General features: G+C 43.0%; 1 protein-coding gene across 1 annotated transcript; it reads right to left on the bottom strand.

The window, feature by feature from the left end:
* Positions 1 to 2,075: 2,075 nt before the first annotated feature.
* Positions 2,076 to 11,785, bottom strand: LOC139394177 (CD209 antigen-like protein B). The gene is made up of 6 exons (XM_071142218.1): positions 11,450 to 11,785; positions 6,809 to 6,910; positions 6,318 to 6,665; positions 5,951 to 6,087; positions 3,450 to 3,559; positions 2,076 to 3,175 (listed from the first exon to the last, which is right to left on the bottom strand). Exons 1-6 carry the CDS (start codon positions 11,604 to 11,606, stop codon positions 3,043 to 3,045), a joined length of 987 nt encoding a protein of 328 aa, XP_070998319.1. The 5' UTR covers positions 11,607 to 11,785; the 3' UTR covers positions 2,076 to 3,042.
* Positions 11,786 to 17,203: the final 5,418 nt, after the last annotated feature.

Raw genomic sequence — 17,203 nt, forward strand, 5'->3', positions numbered from 1 at the left:
TCTGACAATCTGACAATCTGGCTGGATTCACAACGAGTGTAGCTTTAATTGAGTATCTTACATGTGTGATTTAATGAAAGTTTGAATTTTATAGGATTTTAATTGAATCTGGCGCTCTACATTTCCCCTGGCAATTGGCCAGTTGAGACGCTAGCGTCTCGCTATCCTCAATTAATTTAACCGCTGTGTCAGATTATTTGTATTTTTTTTACGGAAAAAGCAAACCACGCAATAATCTGAGTTTGTCGCTCAGAGACATTCACAAACCAATAAGATATTCGCCATGTTGGAGTCAACATAAGTCAGAAATAGCATTATAAATATTCACTTACCTTTGATGATCTTCATCAGAATGCACTCCCAGAAGTCCCAGTTCCACAATAAATGCTTGATTTGTTCCATAAAGTCCATCATTTATGTCCAAATAACTCCTTTTTTGGGCGTTTAGAAAACAAATTGAAACTCACGAGGTGCGGACAAGTACTGCAGAAATGTCAGATGAAAATTCTAAAAGTTATATTACTGGTCGTAGAAACAAATCAAACGATGTATAGAATCAATCTTTAGGATGTTTTTATCATAAATGTTCATTAATGTCCCAACCGTAGAATTCCTTTGTCTTCAGAAAAGCAAATGGAATGGGGACTACCTCTCATGTGAACGTGCATGGTCAGCTCCTGACTGATGGCAGACCTCTGACTCATTCCCCGCTCATTCGGCCCCACTTCACAGTAGAAGCATCAGACAAGGTTCTAAAGACTGTTGACATCTAGTGGAAGCCTTAGGAAGTGAATATGACCCCATAGACACTGTATATTCAATAGAGTTGAAAAACTACAAACCTCAGATTTCCCACTTCCTGGTTGGATTTTTTCTCAGGTTTTCGCCTGCCATATGAGTTCTGTTATACTCACAGACATCATTCAAACAGTTTTAGAAACGTCAGAGTGTTTTCTATCCAGATCTACTAATGATATGCATATATTAGCATTTGGGACTGAGTAGGAGGCAGTTTACTATGGGCACGCTTTTCATCCAAATGTGAAAATGCTGCCCCCTATCCATTAGAAGTTAAGGCCCATTTTCAGGTATTAAAGGTCAAAAAATGGTAATATGGCGGCTAATCTGACCACATCACGTCAAAGTACATGAACCTACGGTGTAAGGAAAGAAAAACAAGCCATTTATCTATCGTAATCGCTAAAATCACCATTAAACCAGAGAGATTTAAGTGACATGGATTTTGCAAACCTGAAACACAGGAAATAGATGGCTGAAAAACAGATTCTCAGGTGGGGGGGTGGCTACTTTTCCAGGTGTGTTTGTGTTTGTAAGATATATATAGTGTCATGCCCTTATCTGTTTCACCTGTCCTTGTGCTTGTCTCCACCCCCCTCCAGGTGTTGCCCATCTTCCCCAATTATCCCCTGGGTATTTATACCTGTGTTTTCTGTCTGTGCCAGTTTGTCTTGTTCAATCAAGCCTACCAGCGTTTAGTGTCTCAGCGCCTGCTTTTTCCTGCCTCTCTTTTCTCGCCCTCCTGGTTTTGACCCCTTCCTGTCCTGACTCCGAGCCCGCCTGCCTGACCACTCTGCCTGACCCTGCCTGCCGTCCTGTACCTTGGCCCCACTACCCTGGATTACCAACCTCTGCCTGACCTGACCCTGGGCCTGCCTGCCGTCCTGTACCTTTGCCCCCACTCTGAATTACCAACCTCTGCCTGACCTGACCCTGAGCCTGCCTGCCGTCCTGTGCATTTGCCACCAATCTGGATTACCGACCTCTGCTTGACCTGACCCTGGGCCTGCATGCCATCCTGTACCTTGGCCCCACTACTCTGGATTATCGACCCCTGCCTGCCCCTGCCTGCCTTGACCTGTCGTTTGCCTGCCCCTGTTGTTACAATAAACATTGTTACCTCTACACAGTCTGCACATGGGTCTTAACTGAAATCTGATACATGGTACATTCACATTTTGAGTCTTAGAGGGTCAGAGATTTGATACAGCAGAGAGAACAGTCCTTCTAGACTCCATGTTAGATCAAATATTATACAGTGGAGAACAGTCCTTCTAGACTCCATGTTTGAGTTTGAGTTTATTTAATTTTTACAGGGACAGTGCACATTAATCAACGTTTCAGTAAAAGTGACGGTTTTAGCCAGCCGGCTAATTTTCAACCGCAGTCCCTGTTAGATCAACTATTATACAGTAGAGAGAACAGTCCTTCTTGACTCCATATTAGATCAACTATTATACAGTAGAGAACAGTCCTTCTAGACTCCGTCTCAGATCAACTACTATACAGTAGAGAACAGTCCTTCTAGACTCCATGGTAGATCAACTATTATATAATAGTGTGACATTTTATCTGTGTTTATCCACTCGTATGTTTAGAATTATGCTGTTTTTCTAATGTCCAACTTGGTTGGATTCATGCGAGTAACTGATTGACTGTACAGTACGGAATCTAAACTGTCACTGTATAAACAATTTCCCAGTACACCTAGAACATTGCTCTGGGAACCAAAAGGAGTATCTCAGTTTCAAGGTAAGAAGCCTGGTGTGGTATCAGTCAGTCTCATGCAGGAACCAACCGTGCTGATATGACTGCAAATCAAATCAAACTTTATTTGTCACATGCCACGAATACAACAAGTGTAGACTTTACCGTGAAATGCTGACTTACATGCCCTTAACCAACAGTGCAGTTCGAGAAGAGTTAAGACAAATATTTAGCAAGTAGACAAAACTAAAAAGTATTAATAATAAACATTAACATTAGGATTGTATTGAGTCAGTGAACCTCTGTGACTGTGAATTCCTTAGTGGTGAATTTCCTCAACAACAGACACAACAGTCCTTCTCTTATCAAGTCATTGTATTGTTATTGTATATAGTTTTATTATAATGTATTCTACATTTGTCTTGTTATATATTGTATGTAGTTGACAAGGTAAATTGAATAAGTAGAAAATATATTACGACATATAGTACTTAGCATAATCTTATTTAGCAGTTCAGAGGGTACCGAGGATGAATCCTATTTCTCACAGATCCATCTGTATTGATAGGAACAGTCATAGTCCCACCAAGCTCCTGTGTCTGATGACCAGGAGTAGAAGTACACACAGTTCTCTGCTCTTCCACCATTAGGCTCTTTACTGTTCCAATACCTGTAGGAGAAACAACACATAGAATCAGGCTGTCCACTGTTCCAATACCTGTAGAAGAAACAACACACAGAATCAGACTGTCCACTGTTCCAATACCTGTAGAAGAAACAACACAGAATCAGACTGTCCACTGTTCCAATACCTGTAGGAGAAACACCACACAGAATCAGGCTGTCCACTGTTCCAATACCTGTAGGAGAATCAGGCTGTCCACTCTGAACCTACTTCTCCAGACAGTGATGTCATAGTGACACAGAATTCATTAATGTCTTACTTTGTGGTCAGTGTTGTGTAGTCCACCCATTTCCAGGTCCCCTCAGAAACAGAGTCAGTCAGACCAATCCAGACATAGTTCTTTACCCCGCATAACCAATTGACAAATGTCTGTAGATGTGGAAGAGATTCAACATTGTTAATACCTAGCCATTTCTACTCGCTGTCTCGCTCGCTCCCTCTAAATTAATTTCAATTCAATTTAAGAGCTTTAATGGCATGGGAAACATATGTTAACACTGCCAAAGGAAGTGAACTAGATAATAAACAAAAGTGAAATAAACAATAGAAATGTAAACACTTACAACAGTTCCAAGACAATAAAGATACTTCAGATATTATGAGCAAGTAGATAAGTACAAAAGGGGAAATGAATAAACATAAATATGGGTTGTTTTCATGATGTTGTTTGTTCTTCACTTGTTGCCATTTTCTTGTAGCAACAGGTCACATATCTTGCTGCTGTGATGGCACACTTTGGTATTTCACTCAATATATCCAAGAGTTGATCAAAATTGGTTTTGTTTTTTTCAAATTCTTTGTGGATCTGTGTAATCTGAGGGAAATATGTGTCTCTAATATGGTCATACATTTGGGCAGGAGGTTAGGAACTGCAGCTCAGTTTCCACCTCATTTTGTGGGCAGTGTGCACATAGCCTGTCTTCTCTTGAGAGCCATGTCTGCCTACGGCGGCCTTTCTCAATAGCAAGGCTATGCTTTTTGTACACAGAGGATATTGTTTGAAGAATTCTGCATGCAGAGTCTCAACTTGATGTTTGTCCCATTTTGTGAAGTCTTGGTTGGTGAGCGGCAACCTCACCAGACCTCACAGCCATAAAGTGCAATAACTGAATAACTGATTCAAGTATTTTTTGCCAGATGGGTGTGTCAATTTTATGTTCCTTTTGATGGCATAGAAAGGCCCTTCTTGCCATGACTCTCAGATCCTTCATCAGCTTTGTGGAAGTTACCTGTGGCGCTGATGTTTAGGCCAAGGTATGTATAGTTTTTTGTGTGCTCTAGGGCAACAGTGTCTATATGGAATTTGTATTTGTGGTCCTGGACCTTTTTTGGAACACCATTATTTTGGTCTTACTGAGACTGAGGGCCCAGGTCTGACAGAATCTGTGCATAAGATCTAGGTGCTGCTGTAGGCCCTCCTTGGTTGGGGACAGAAGCACCAGATCATCAGCAAATAGTAGACATTTGACTTCGGATTCTAGCAGGGTGAGGCCGGGTGCTGCAGACTTTTCTAGTGCCCGCGCCAATTGGTTGATAGATATATATATATATATATATCTAACTCTTTCTTCTCTCTCAGATCATCAGCAAACATTTGACTTCAGATTCTAGGATGGTGAAGACCGGGGCTGCAGACTGCTCTAGTGCCCTCACCAATTCTTTGATATATATGAAGAGGGAGGGTATTAACCTTTTTATCCTACCCCCTCCTTTTTCGAACATTCTGTTAAAAATCGCGCAACATTTCAGCGTCCTGCTACTCATGCCAGGAATATAGTATATGCATATGATTAGTATGTGTGGATAGAAAACACTCTGAAGTTTCTAAAACTGGTTAAATCACGGCTGTGACTATAACAGAGCGTGTGTTTCATCGAAAAGCGCAAGAAAAACTGGTCACTGAAATCTGAAAAAAGTATCCATGCGCCCCTTTCATGGATTGTTTAAAGGAAACCAAATGTAATATGGAGACGGATGCAACTTCCACACGATGTCGCCAAAAACGTCATTTTCATTGACAAAAATCCTTTGAGACATTACCAATAGATCCGTCATTCCATCCAGCCTACCTCAATCGATTTTGGAAGATTGAAAAATGGACACTGTTTTCTTGTGTAGCTGCTATTGAATACAGAGTGATCAATTTGATCGCTTATTAACGTTTACAAATACCTAAAGTTGGGTTATAAAAGTAGGTTGAAGTGTTTTGTCAAAGAATATAGGCAACTTATATAATTTATAAACATGACGTTGCGTGTTGGAAGAGAGCTTTTTTCCTGATGCAGACAGGCTATACAAATGGATATTTTGGGCATTCATGGACGGATTTAATCGGGAAAAATACCAATTTGTGATGTTTATGGGACATATAGGAGTGCCAACAAAGGATATCATCAAAGGTAATGAATGTTTTATATTTTATTTCTGCGTTTTTGTGTAGCGCCGGCTACGCTAATTATTTTGTTTACGTCGCCTTCAGGCATTTTGGGGTGTTGCATGCTATCAGATAATAGCTTCTCATGCTTTCGCCGAAAAGCATTTTAAAAATCTGACTTGTTGGCTAGATTCACAACGAGTGTAGCTTTAATTCAATACCCTGCATGTGTATTTTAATGAACGTTTGAGTTTTAATGAGTACATTTAGCATTTAGCGTAGTGCATTTGCATTTCCAGGTGCCTACTTGAGACGTCTGCGTCTCAAGTAGGAGCAAGTTAAGCTGCATCCCTGTCTCTCTCTCTCTCTCTACCACACACACACACCTGTTGTTCTTGGTTCTTGATGACAACCAGGTCTGCTCCTCTATTTCTGCAGTCCTGTCTGCTCTCCTCCCAGGATTTTTTCTCAGTAGAGACGTAGTAACACCTGCTACCAAGCTTCTTCCATCCTCGCGGACAAACTATAAGTTGAACATTTCCTTCTTTAGTCACTTTTTTACAACATTTAATTAAATATAAATCAAACACTCAAGGAAGACGGGTACTAACTAATGGACAGTTTGGAAGTCGGACTTTGTTTCACACATTTTTCATTTAAATATTTCCTTTAAAGTTGAATTGCCTGTTTGTAAGTGACGTGAACTGATACAGAGACTGTCAAACAGAACAGTCATTAGACAATTTGACTCACCTTTCTCAACTAAAGATTGTTTCAGACGTTCTGTCTCTTTCTGTAGCTGGTCTCTCTCTTTGGTCAGGATGTTGTATCTAGTCTGTAGCTGGTCTCTCTCTTTGGTCAGGGTGTTGTATCTGGTCTGTAGCTGGTCTCTCTCTTTGGTCAGGGTGTTGTATCTGGTCTGTAACTGGTTTCTCTCTTTGGTCAGCGTGTTGTCGCTAGTCTGTAGCTGGTCTCTCTCTTCGTTCGGGGTGTTGTTGCTAGTCTGTAGCTGGTCTCTCTCTTCAGTAAGGTTGTTTCCGCAGGTCTGTAACTGGTCTCTCTCTTCAGTCAGGGTGTTGGAACTGGTCAATTGGTTTCTCTCTGTGAAACAATATGACCAATGAACAAGGTAACAGTGGAATTTGGTTTACTTTCTGATTTGACTGGAATGTAAATGTAATTGATCCCTGATCATTACACCACTGATGATGAAGAATGTTTGAGTGAGAACACATCAAACTCACGGTAGAGAAACAGGCCTATGATCCCAGCCAGTAGGAGAACACACAGCAGCCCCAGACATCCTGCAGCAGCTCCAGAGTATCTCTTCCACCACTGACAAGACACTGAAGCACAAAGTATTACCAGAAAAACTTGCTGTATTTGTGTCTAATTTTGTGTCCATTTTCTGTTTGAATCACTGAGGGAAATACACAAGATTGACAAGGGACAGAACACCAGAACTGAGTTCCAGAACCTCACATATTCTACTGCTTGACTTCCAGAACTACTTCCAGAATATTGGCTTAAACATAGTGCAGAGTTCAGGCACCCAAAATGATTGCCGGCACCTATTTCAATCAAAACCAAACGTAATTTGTCATTTGCTTCGTAAACAACAGACTTTTCCAACAATGCAGAGTTAAATATACAACATTGAAAATAGTGACACAATAAATAAATACACAGCGAATAAACAAAGAAGAATAACAAGTCTAAATAACATGGCTACAGAGCATTTGGAACGTTTTCAGACCTCTTGACTTTCTCTACATTTTGTTACGTTACAGCCTTATTCTAAAATGGATTCAGTTGTTTTTTCCCTAATCCATAAACATTGTCTTCATCAATCCACACACAGAGCCTTTTAGGTACAATGTTCACTAGTATTCGAGCAACAGCCCAACTCTTATGCTAGTGAACGGGTCAAGATATCCTTCCTGACTGGATGCCTCCGTGCAGCTCGGCCCGTCTCTCTCCAGGGGAGAGGCAGTGGTGAATCAGCACTAGAAGCTGCCTATACTGTGGCCAGGTTGGTCACTTTGTCTCCACTTATTCCCTGCGTCCAGCAAAAGTGGTGGCTCGGCAGTAGTGGGGGACCTACCGTTGAGCCAAATCGCCTGCCCATCTCTCCCCCAGACCCCTGCTTGACGGCGCCCTCGTGTGGCAGAGCCAGGTTCTTCCCCTGCCTGCTCTCATCGACTCAGGCGCCGACGAGAGTTTCCTGGACCGTGGTGTCGTTACCCAGTTGGGCCTGGACTCTGTTCCACTCGATTCACCCCTCGATGCCAACGCTCTCAACGGACAGCTCCTCGCCCGTGTCTGGGAGAGGACCGCCCCTGTCATCCTGCATCTCTCTGGAAACCACCAGGAAAGGATCACTTTCCACATAATCGACTGTCCTCACTCTCCCCTGGTTCTTGGCCATCCATGGTTAAAGTTGCACAACCCTCAGATCGACTGGACCGCTGGAAGGGTAACCACTTGGAATTAATTTTGTCACTAGAATTGTCTACATTTTGCCCTTGCCGATGCCTTGTCTGTGCCCCATTCCAGAACCTCCTGACCTGTCATCAGTTCCTCCAGAGTATCACGATCTAGCGCCTATGTTCAGCAAGCACCGCGTCCTGTCGCTGCCACATCATCAGCCGTACAACTGCACCATTGTCCTCCAGCCTGGAGCTCCTCTCCCCTGTAGCCAGTTGTATTACCTCTCTCACCCCGAGCTGGAGGCTATGGAGAGGTACGTCCAGGACTCCCTGGTTGCAGGACTTATCAGGCCTTCTTCCTCCCAGGGGTGGGTGCTGAGTTTTTCTTTGTGAAGAAGGATGGGTCACTGAGGCCTAGACTGAATAACATCAAGAACAAGTATCCTTGCACACTCATCAGTGCCACTGTGTTCACCAGACTGGACCTCCGGAATGGCTACCACCTTGTGCGCATCAGAGAGGGGGACGAGGGGAAAACTGTGTTTAACACACCACTTGGCCACTTTGAGTATTTGGTCATGCCTTTAGGTCTTACTAATGCCCAGGTGTATGTAAACTTCCGACTTCAACTGTATATATATATATAAAATTTGGCATTTCTGCTATATATATATATATATAAAATGAAAATCTGAAATGTCTTTATTCAATAAGTCTTCAACCACTTCAACCTAAATAAGCTCATGAATCATCTAGCACTTAGCCATCCCGGATCCGGGATCGTGAATACAGCCTCAAGCTCATTACCATAACGCAACGTTAACTATTCATGAAAATCGCAAATGAAATTAAATAAATATGCTAGCTCTCAAGCTTAGCCTTTTGTTAACAACACTGTCATCTCAGATTTTCAAAATATGCTTCTCAACCATAGGAAAACAATAATTTGTGTAACAGTAGCTAGCTAGCGTAGCATTTCGCGCTAGCGTTAGCATTCAGCAGGCGACATTTTCACAAAAACCAGAAAAGCATTCAAACAAAATCATTTACCTTTGAAGAACTTCAGATGTTTTCAATGAGGAGACTCTGATAGATAGTAAATGTTCAGTTTTTCCTGAAAGATTATTTGTTTAGGAGAAATCGCTCCGTTTGGTGCGTCACGTTTGGCTACCAAAAAAAAACGAAAATCCAGTCATCAAAACGCCAAACTTTTTTCCAAATTAACTCCATAATATCGACTGAAACATGGCAAACGTTGTTTAGAACCAATCCTCAAGGTGTTTTTCACATATCTCTTCGATGATATATCGTTTGTGGAAGTGTGCTTTCTCTCCTGAATCCCAGGAGAAAATGCCCGCACCTGAAGATTACGCACCAATTTAGACAAAGGACACCAGGTGGACCCCTGGAAAATGTAGTCTCTTATGGCCAATCTTCCAATGATATGCCTACAAATACGTCACAATGCTGCAGACATCTTGAAGAAACGACAGAAAGGGCAGGCTCGTTCGTGATGCATTCACAGCCATATAAGGAGACAATGGAAAACAGAGCTTCAGAAATTCTGCTCATTTCCTGTTTGAAGTTTCATCTTGGTTTCGCCTGTAGCATGAGTTCTGTGGCACTCACAGATAATATCTTTGCAGTTTTGGAAACGTCAGACTGTTTTCTTTCCAAAGCTGTCAATTATATGCATAGTCGAGCATATTTTCGTGACAAAATATTGCGCTTAAAACGGGCACGTTTTTTTATCCAATAATGAAATAGCGCCCCCATAGACTCAACTGGTTTTAACATGTCACGTAATAAGTTGCAATGAATCACTTTGTGTGCAATTTTAGTGATTAACCCTCTAGAGTCTAAGCCGGGGGTGGTGGGGGAGGGTTTGAGCCCTGGGAGATGGGAGTGTCTAAGCCGGGGGAGTGGGGGAGGGTCTGAGCCGGGGTGGTGGGGGAGGGTCTGAGCCGTGGGAGATGGGAGAGTCTAAGCCGGGGGTGGTGGGGGAGGGTCTGAGCGGTGGGAGATGGGAGGGTCTAAGCCGGGGGAGTGGGGGAGGGAATAATTTTGCACGCCCAATTTTTCAGTTTTTGATTTGTTAAAAAAAGTTTGAAATATCCAATAAATGTCGTTCCACTTCATGATTGTGTCCCACTTGTTGTTGATTTCTTCACAAAAAAATACAGTTTTATATCTTTATGTTTGAAGCCTGAAATGTGGCAAAAGGTCGCAAAGTTCAAGGGGGCTGAATACTTTCGCAAGGCACTGTATATACTTCCATTCACTTTTTTTTTAGTGGTACTGTGGACCTTCAGAGTTGTGTGAGGCTTGTGGACGTCCTAAATGGAGAACCCATCACGTTTGTGAGAGTCTCATCTTTCAATAGAGCATTATAGTTTTTAGGTCATAATAAGATTTTGAGAAAAGACCGATTCCCTTTTTGTACAGAACACAGGGGGGCAATCCAACACAACACATTACTGAGTACTTCTCTCAACATTTTTAATCATAGTGGGGGCTGCATCATGTGCATCAGTATGCTTGTAATTTTTAAGGACTGGGGAGTTTTTCAGGATAAAATAATATCATAGAATTGAGCTAAAGCACAGGAAATATCCTAGAAGAAAACCTGTTTCAGTCTGCTTTCCACCAGACAACCTACAACACAAGGCCACATCTACACTGGAGTTTGCAAAGTTACAGTTGTGATTGAAATCTGCTTGTAAATCTATGGTAAGACTTCAAAATGGTTGCCAACTAATGATCAACAACTAATTTGACAGAGCTTGAAGAATTTTGAAAATAATAAATGGGCAAATATTGTACAATCCAGGTGTACAAAGCTCTTAGAGACTCACCCAGAGACTCACAGCTGTAATGACTCTTAGAGACTTACCCAGAGACTCACAGCTGTAATAACTCTTAGAGACTTACCCAGAGACTCACAGCTGTAATGACTCTTAGAGACTTACCCAGAGACTCACAGCTGTAATGACTCTTAGAGACTTACCCAGAGACTCACAGCTGTAATGACTCTTAGAGACTTACCCAGAGACTCACAGCTGTAATGACTCTTAGAAACTCACCCAGAGACTCACAGCTGTAATGACTCTTAGAGACTCACCCAGAGACTCACAGCTGTAATGACTCTTAAGAGACTTACCCAGAGACTCACAGTTGTAATGACTCTTAGAGACTTACCCAGAGACTCACAGCTGTAATCACTCTTAGAGACTTACCCAGAGACTCACAGCTGTAATCGCTGCCAACGGTGATTCTAACATGTATTGACTTGGGTGTGAATATTTATGTAAATGAGAACTGTGTGTGTGTGTGTGTGTGTGTGTGTGTGTGTGTGTGTGTGTGTGTGTGTGTGTGTGTGTGTGTGTGTGTGTGTGTGTGTGTGTTGGGGTGTAAGTGTGTGTCAGCATCTAGCAATACACCAGGATAAACTGTTACCTGAATGTTGATCACCAACTCCATCCTTCTTGCAGGGCACGATGGGTCTTTCGTTGTTGTATATTTGATCATTAATGTCCATGGTCTCTATTTTATTTATTTTATACTTTTTTTTGCCACTAAATCTATCGCAGTTTTCATAGATTTCCTCTGACATCTTTACACACGTGTGTTGAAATGCAGTAACTTCTACTGTTGTATCTTCTACTGTTGTAACTTCCACTGTTGTATCTTCTACTGTTGTATCTTCTACTGTTGTAACTTCTACTGTTGTAAAGTCTGCTGATATCTCAGTTGTAGGTTCCTGTCTGTTCGCTGCACAGCTGGAGTCTCTGTGTGACTAATATCAGAGACAGTTTTAACAGTCAACCTCATTAAAGGGGAAACTGTCTAACCAATAGTACGACACTAACCACCACCATGTGACCACAGACTTATTTTCTGAGAACCATGTTTGTTTACCGCAGTGAAGATTAGTTTGTATATTTAGTTTATATTAGTTTAGTTTACCACAGTGTAGATTAGTTTGTATATTTAGTTTATATTAGTGTAGTTTACGACAGTGTAGATTAGCATTGAAGTGACAACATATTCACATGGAGTAAAATGTGACCCTGTGAATTCACACGTCACAGACCATGAGTCTGGTTTTGAGAGGTTTACGTAGCACCACACAGCTGATTCTAGTAACCAAAGATTGAGGATAAATTAGTTATTATCTTTGTAGTGTTGTGTCAAAAACTAAAATGTGCACCTCTTGGGGTTCCCAGGACCGAGTTTTGGGAAAAGCTGTGTTACTTGCAATCTGTGGGCGGCCATCAATGGCCATGTAGAGTTTTATAAACTATGTCTCCTGTGTGACATGGACACCAGAGATAATAGTTATTCAGAGAGGTCTCTGTCTTTCTCAGAGAGGGCCTGAGATCTATATTTACTGTCTCCTGTGTGACATGGACACCAGAGATAATAGTTATTCAGAGATGTCTCTATCTTTCTCAGAGAGGGCCTGAGATCTATATTTACTGTCTCCTGTGTGACATGGACACCAGAGATAATAGTTATTCAGAGATGTCTCTATCTTTCTCAGAGAGGGCCTATGGTCTATATTTACTGTCTCCTGTGTGACATGGGCACCAGAGATAATAGTTATTCAGAGATGTCTCTATCTTTCTCAGAGAGGACCTATGGTCTATATTTACTGTCTCCTGTGTGACATGGGCACCAGAGATAATAGTTATTTAGAGACCTTTACTCACACTTCTCCTTTCCTCTTCCGGGGAGGGAGGGGGGTCTAAATGTCTCTCTCTCCTTCCATATCTGTCTCGCTGTCTCTCTCTGTATCTCCCTCTCATACTGCTACAACCTGTCTAACTCTTCACACTGCTACAACGTGATAGCTGCAGGATCTAAACAGCAGAGAAGTCTAGTCTAACTCTTCACACTGCTACAACCTGATAGCTGCAGGATCTAAACAGCAGAGAAGTCTAGTCTAACTGTTCACACTGCTACAACCTGATAGCTGCAGGACATAAACAGCAGAGGAGTCTAGTCTAACTCTTCACACTGCTACAAACTGATAGCTGCAGGATCTAAACAGCAGAGAAGTCTAATGATTTCTCTGCTGTCTCAGTGAGAAGAGTTACTCAGAGATATGTGTTAGACTGTATGTCTGCATCTGTCTCAGTGAGAAGAGTTACTCAGAGATATGTGGTAGACTGTTTGTCTGCATCTGTCTCAGTGAGAAGAGTTACTCAGAGATATGTGTTAGACTGTTTGTCTGCATCTGCCTCAGAGGGTTTTCAGTGGTGATGTCATTCACACCATTTGAAACTCAGTCGGTCCACTTCCTGTTATATTTTAAGCAGTGGTTTAATCTGAAACTCTGATATGATGTTTAAAACAACAGCAGGGTGAACAGTAGCTCAATGCAAGACGGTGAACTCACAAAGAATAACTGTTGTCTCCTTTGTGACATGGACACCAGAGAGAATAGTTATTCAGAGATGTCTCTGTCTTTCTCAGAGAGAGCCTGAGATCTATATTTACTGTCTCCTGTATGACATGAACACCAGAGAGAATATTTATTCAGAGATGTCTCTATCTTTTTTCAGGGAGGGCCTATGGTCTACAATTACTCTCACTTCTCCTTCCCTCTTCCTCATTATCTATCTACATCAAAACAAGCTGGCAGACAATAAGTGCACAAAACACTACCAGCTCACTGTTTATCAGAGGATAAGAAGTGTGAAGGAGTCCTGTGTGTAATTCCTCCCTTCCTTCATCAGTAATAAGGGGTGTGTCTAAGGAGTCCTGTGTGTAAATCCCCTGTTCCTTGACCAGTAATAAGTGTGTGTGTGTGTGTCTGTGTGCGTGTGCGTGTGTGTGCGTCCTGTTCCTTTTACAGTAATAAGGGGTGTGTCTGAGGAGTCCTGTGTGTAGTGCCTCTCTTCCTTCACCAGTAATAACGGTGTGTGTGTGAATAGGAGAGAGAGAAAGAGGAAGTGAGAGGTTGAAAATGTGTGTGTTCTTGGTTACCATCCTCGTCTCGGTCATTTCCCCAGACCAGCTGTTATCAGGGAAGCCTTCAGTGGGGGTCAAGGTATACATTACAGTCTACACACCTCACACCCTCACATACACACACTCACACCTCACACACTCACACCTCACACACTCACACCCTCACACACTCACACCTCACACCCTCACACACTCACACACTCACATACACACCTCACATACACACCCTCACACCTCACACACTCACACACTCACATACACACCTCACATACACACCTCACACATACACACTCACACCTCACACACTCACACACATACACACCTCACATACACACCTCACACCCTCACACACTCACACCTCACACACTCACACACTCACATACACACCTCACATACACACCTCACACACTCACACCTCACACACTCACACCTCACATACACACCTCACACATACACACTCACATACACACACTCACACACACACACACTCACACACTCACACACTCACATACACACACTCACATACACACACTCACACACTCACATACACACACTCACACACTCACACACTCACACACACACACACACACACTCACACACTCACACACTCACACACTCACACACTCACACATTTTAAATAAATAGTATTTAAATAGTTCTGTTAACATAAAGAACATTATATGTGCCTGATTTGCATAAACACACGTGGTAGATTCGCATATATGAATAAATGTGCGTAAAAATTGGGAGGAGTATGACTGCAACCACTCAACACTTTGCTCTATCTAACTGCACTCACCTGCGCTGTCTAGAATGTCTCAGTCATCACCGTGTTGTCACCCTCTCTGTCTTCCCTCTTTACAGTCACCTGTGTTGTTTCATTAAGAACTTTGTTGTCATGTTCTCCTGTGTTTTTTCATTAAGAACTTTGTTGTCATGTTCTCTTGTGTTGTTTCATTAAGAACTTTGTTGTCATGTTCTCTTGCTTAATTCAACAAGTGTGTCAGTGAGGGGATTTGTTTATCTGGCCCGGGTTACCACGGTACCCAGGTGGGAGGAGTTTCCCTCCTAGGCGTGAGCCCAGGTTACCCCGGTGGGGAGAGTTTGAACCGGGGGGGGGGGGGGGGGGGGGGGAGTGATTTGCATTCATCTTGGAGCAGGGCTGCCTCCTGGGCGTGAGCCAGGTGCTCCGCTTTGGAAAGATGTTATGTAAATTAAGCGGAGTGGAGTAATGAGTAGCATTCTGTGTTTTCATAAAAAAGTGATTGATTTTGATGAGAACGATTTATCTTCTCAATTAATTAAAACGTTTATTTTATGGAAAAGAGATGCACCTGGCTGCCTTGATGACAACATGGTATTTACAGCAGGTCACCTGACGCCCAACGAACAGATACGAAGGGCCTCTCCTGTTACACTGACCGGGGAGGAGGGGTCTGTTGGTGAGGGGGGGGGGGGTGTCTGTTGGGGAGGAGGGGGAGTGATTGATTTTGATAAGAACGATTTATCTGCCTTCCCAATTAATTAAAACTTTTATTTCATGGAAAAGAGATGTCTCTGGGCGATGCAGCTAGCTGCCTTGATGACAACATGACCGAGCGGCACAGATTACAGTTTGAGTTGAGTTGAGCGTTCCTCCCTCCCCCGTCGTCGCTCCATTCAACACAGGCCAGCGTAATATAACTTTTCAGAAGTTGCTTTCATTTCAGAGCATCAAGTTTGTAAACATTTAAACCGTATTAAATTCACCCCCCAAAAAAATGTTTTGGTTATAAGTTATATTTCTTCTCTTCTCTCGTTGCGAGACGGCGAGACGGTGGGTTAAATCCCAGACTAAGATTTTGTCAGGTAATTACAAACCTTTTTACAGTCGCAACGTTACCAGGGGAAACCTACAGGCACAAGCAAGAGGATAGATTTGGATAGAAAACACTCTGAGGTTTCTAAAACTGTTTGAATTATGTATAACAGAACTTATGTAGCAGGCAAAACCCCGAGTACTAACTTTTCAGATTTTTTTTTCTTTTTCTTTCCCCTCTCCGTTCACTAAATTGTCTTTGCCATTGGATATTTAATAGGAACCTATTTTCAGTTCCTACCGCTTCCACACGATGTCGCCAGTCTTTGGAATATGGTTGAGGTTATTCCTTTGCGCTATGAAGAAGTAGGCCAACTCGGAACTGGGGACACTTTTGTGAGTTGCGCAAGACGTGAAAAGCAGAGCTGGTTTCTTTCCGTTCATGTATTGAATACAGATTGCCCCGTCTACAATTTCATCGATTATTAACGTTTAAAAATACCTAACGTTGTATTAGGAAAGTAGTTTGAAATATTTTGGCAGCCTGCCTTGACACCCAGCCCACCTGCCTGACCATTCAACCTGCCTTGACACTGAGCCCACCTGCCTGACAATTCAGCCTGCCTTGACCTCGAGCCTGTCTGCCTGACCATTCAGCCTGCCCTAACACTGAGCCCACCTGCCTGACCATTCAGCCTGTCCTTGACACTGAGCCCAACTGCCTGACCATTCAGCCTGCCCTTGACACCCAGACCACCTGCCTGACCATTCAGCCTGCCTTGACACTGAGCCCACCTGCCTGACCATTCAGCCTGCCTTGACACTGAGCCCACCTGCCTGACCATTCAGCCTGCCTTGACACTGAGCCCACCTGCTTGACCATTCAGCCTGCCCTTGACACTGAGCCCACCTGCCTGACCATTCAGCCTGCCTTGACCTCGAGCCTGTCTGCCTGACCATTCAGCCTGCCTTGACACTGAGCCCACCTGCCTGACCATTCAGCCTGCCTTGACCTCGAGGCTGTCTGCCTGACCATTCAGCCTGCCTTGACCTCGAGGCTGTCTCCCCCCACTGTACCTTTCGGACTCTGACCTTGTTTATGAACTTCTGCCTGTCCCTGACCTGCCCATTGCCTAACCCTTGTATTTCAATAAATATCAGAGACTCAAACCTTCTGCCTCCTGTATCTGTCTCTGTCTCTTTGTCATTACACAATGAACTGGTCACGACTCACCCAGCCGACTCAGCCCGGCTCTTCAAAGTTGTCTCCCTGCAGGGAGTCCAATTGAAAAACATGAGGAGCTACTTCAGAGGCTTATGGAAGGTCTCCATACACAGTCGGGACGCCATGACCAGGGTTTTAAGACGTTACTAGAGTAATTCCGTGGACTATCTATCAGAGCAGCATACCACAACGGAGACCCCCCCCCCAAGAT

This window comes from Oncorhynchus clarkii, unplaced genomic scaffold (genome assembly GCF_045791955.1).
Source record: "Oncorhynchus clarkii lewisi isolate Uvic-CL-2024 unplaced genomic scaffold, UVic_Ocla_1.0 unplaced_contig_8380_pilon_pilon, whole genome shotgun sequence".
NCBI lineage: Eukaryota > Metazoa > Chordata > Actinopteri > Salmoniformes > Salmonidae > Oncorhynchus > Oncorhynchus clarkii.

Excerpts from the sequence above, each read along its gene's own strand:
- LOC139394177 (XM_071142218.1), bottom strand. The coding sequence starts at position 11,606 with ATGTCAGAGGAAATCTATGAAAACTGCGATAGATTTAGTGGCAAAAAA. Across the intron at positions 3,560-5,950 it reads TCAAGAACCAAGAACAACAG|ACATTTGTCAATTGGTTATG; the intron begins GTGTGTGTGTGT and ends CCACATCTACAG. Across the intron at positions 3,176-3,449 it reads TACACAACACTGACCACAAA|GTATTGGAACAGTAAAGAGC; the intron begins GTAAGACATTAA and ends TTTCTCCTACAG.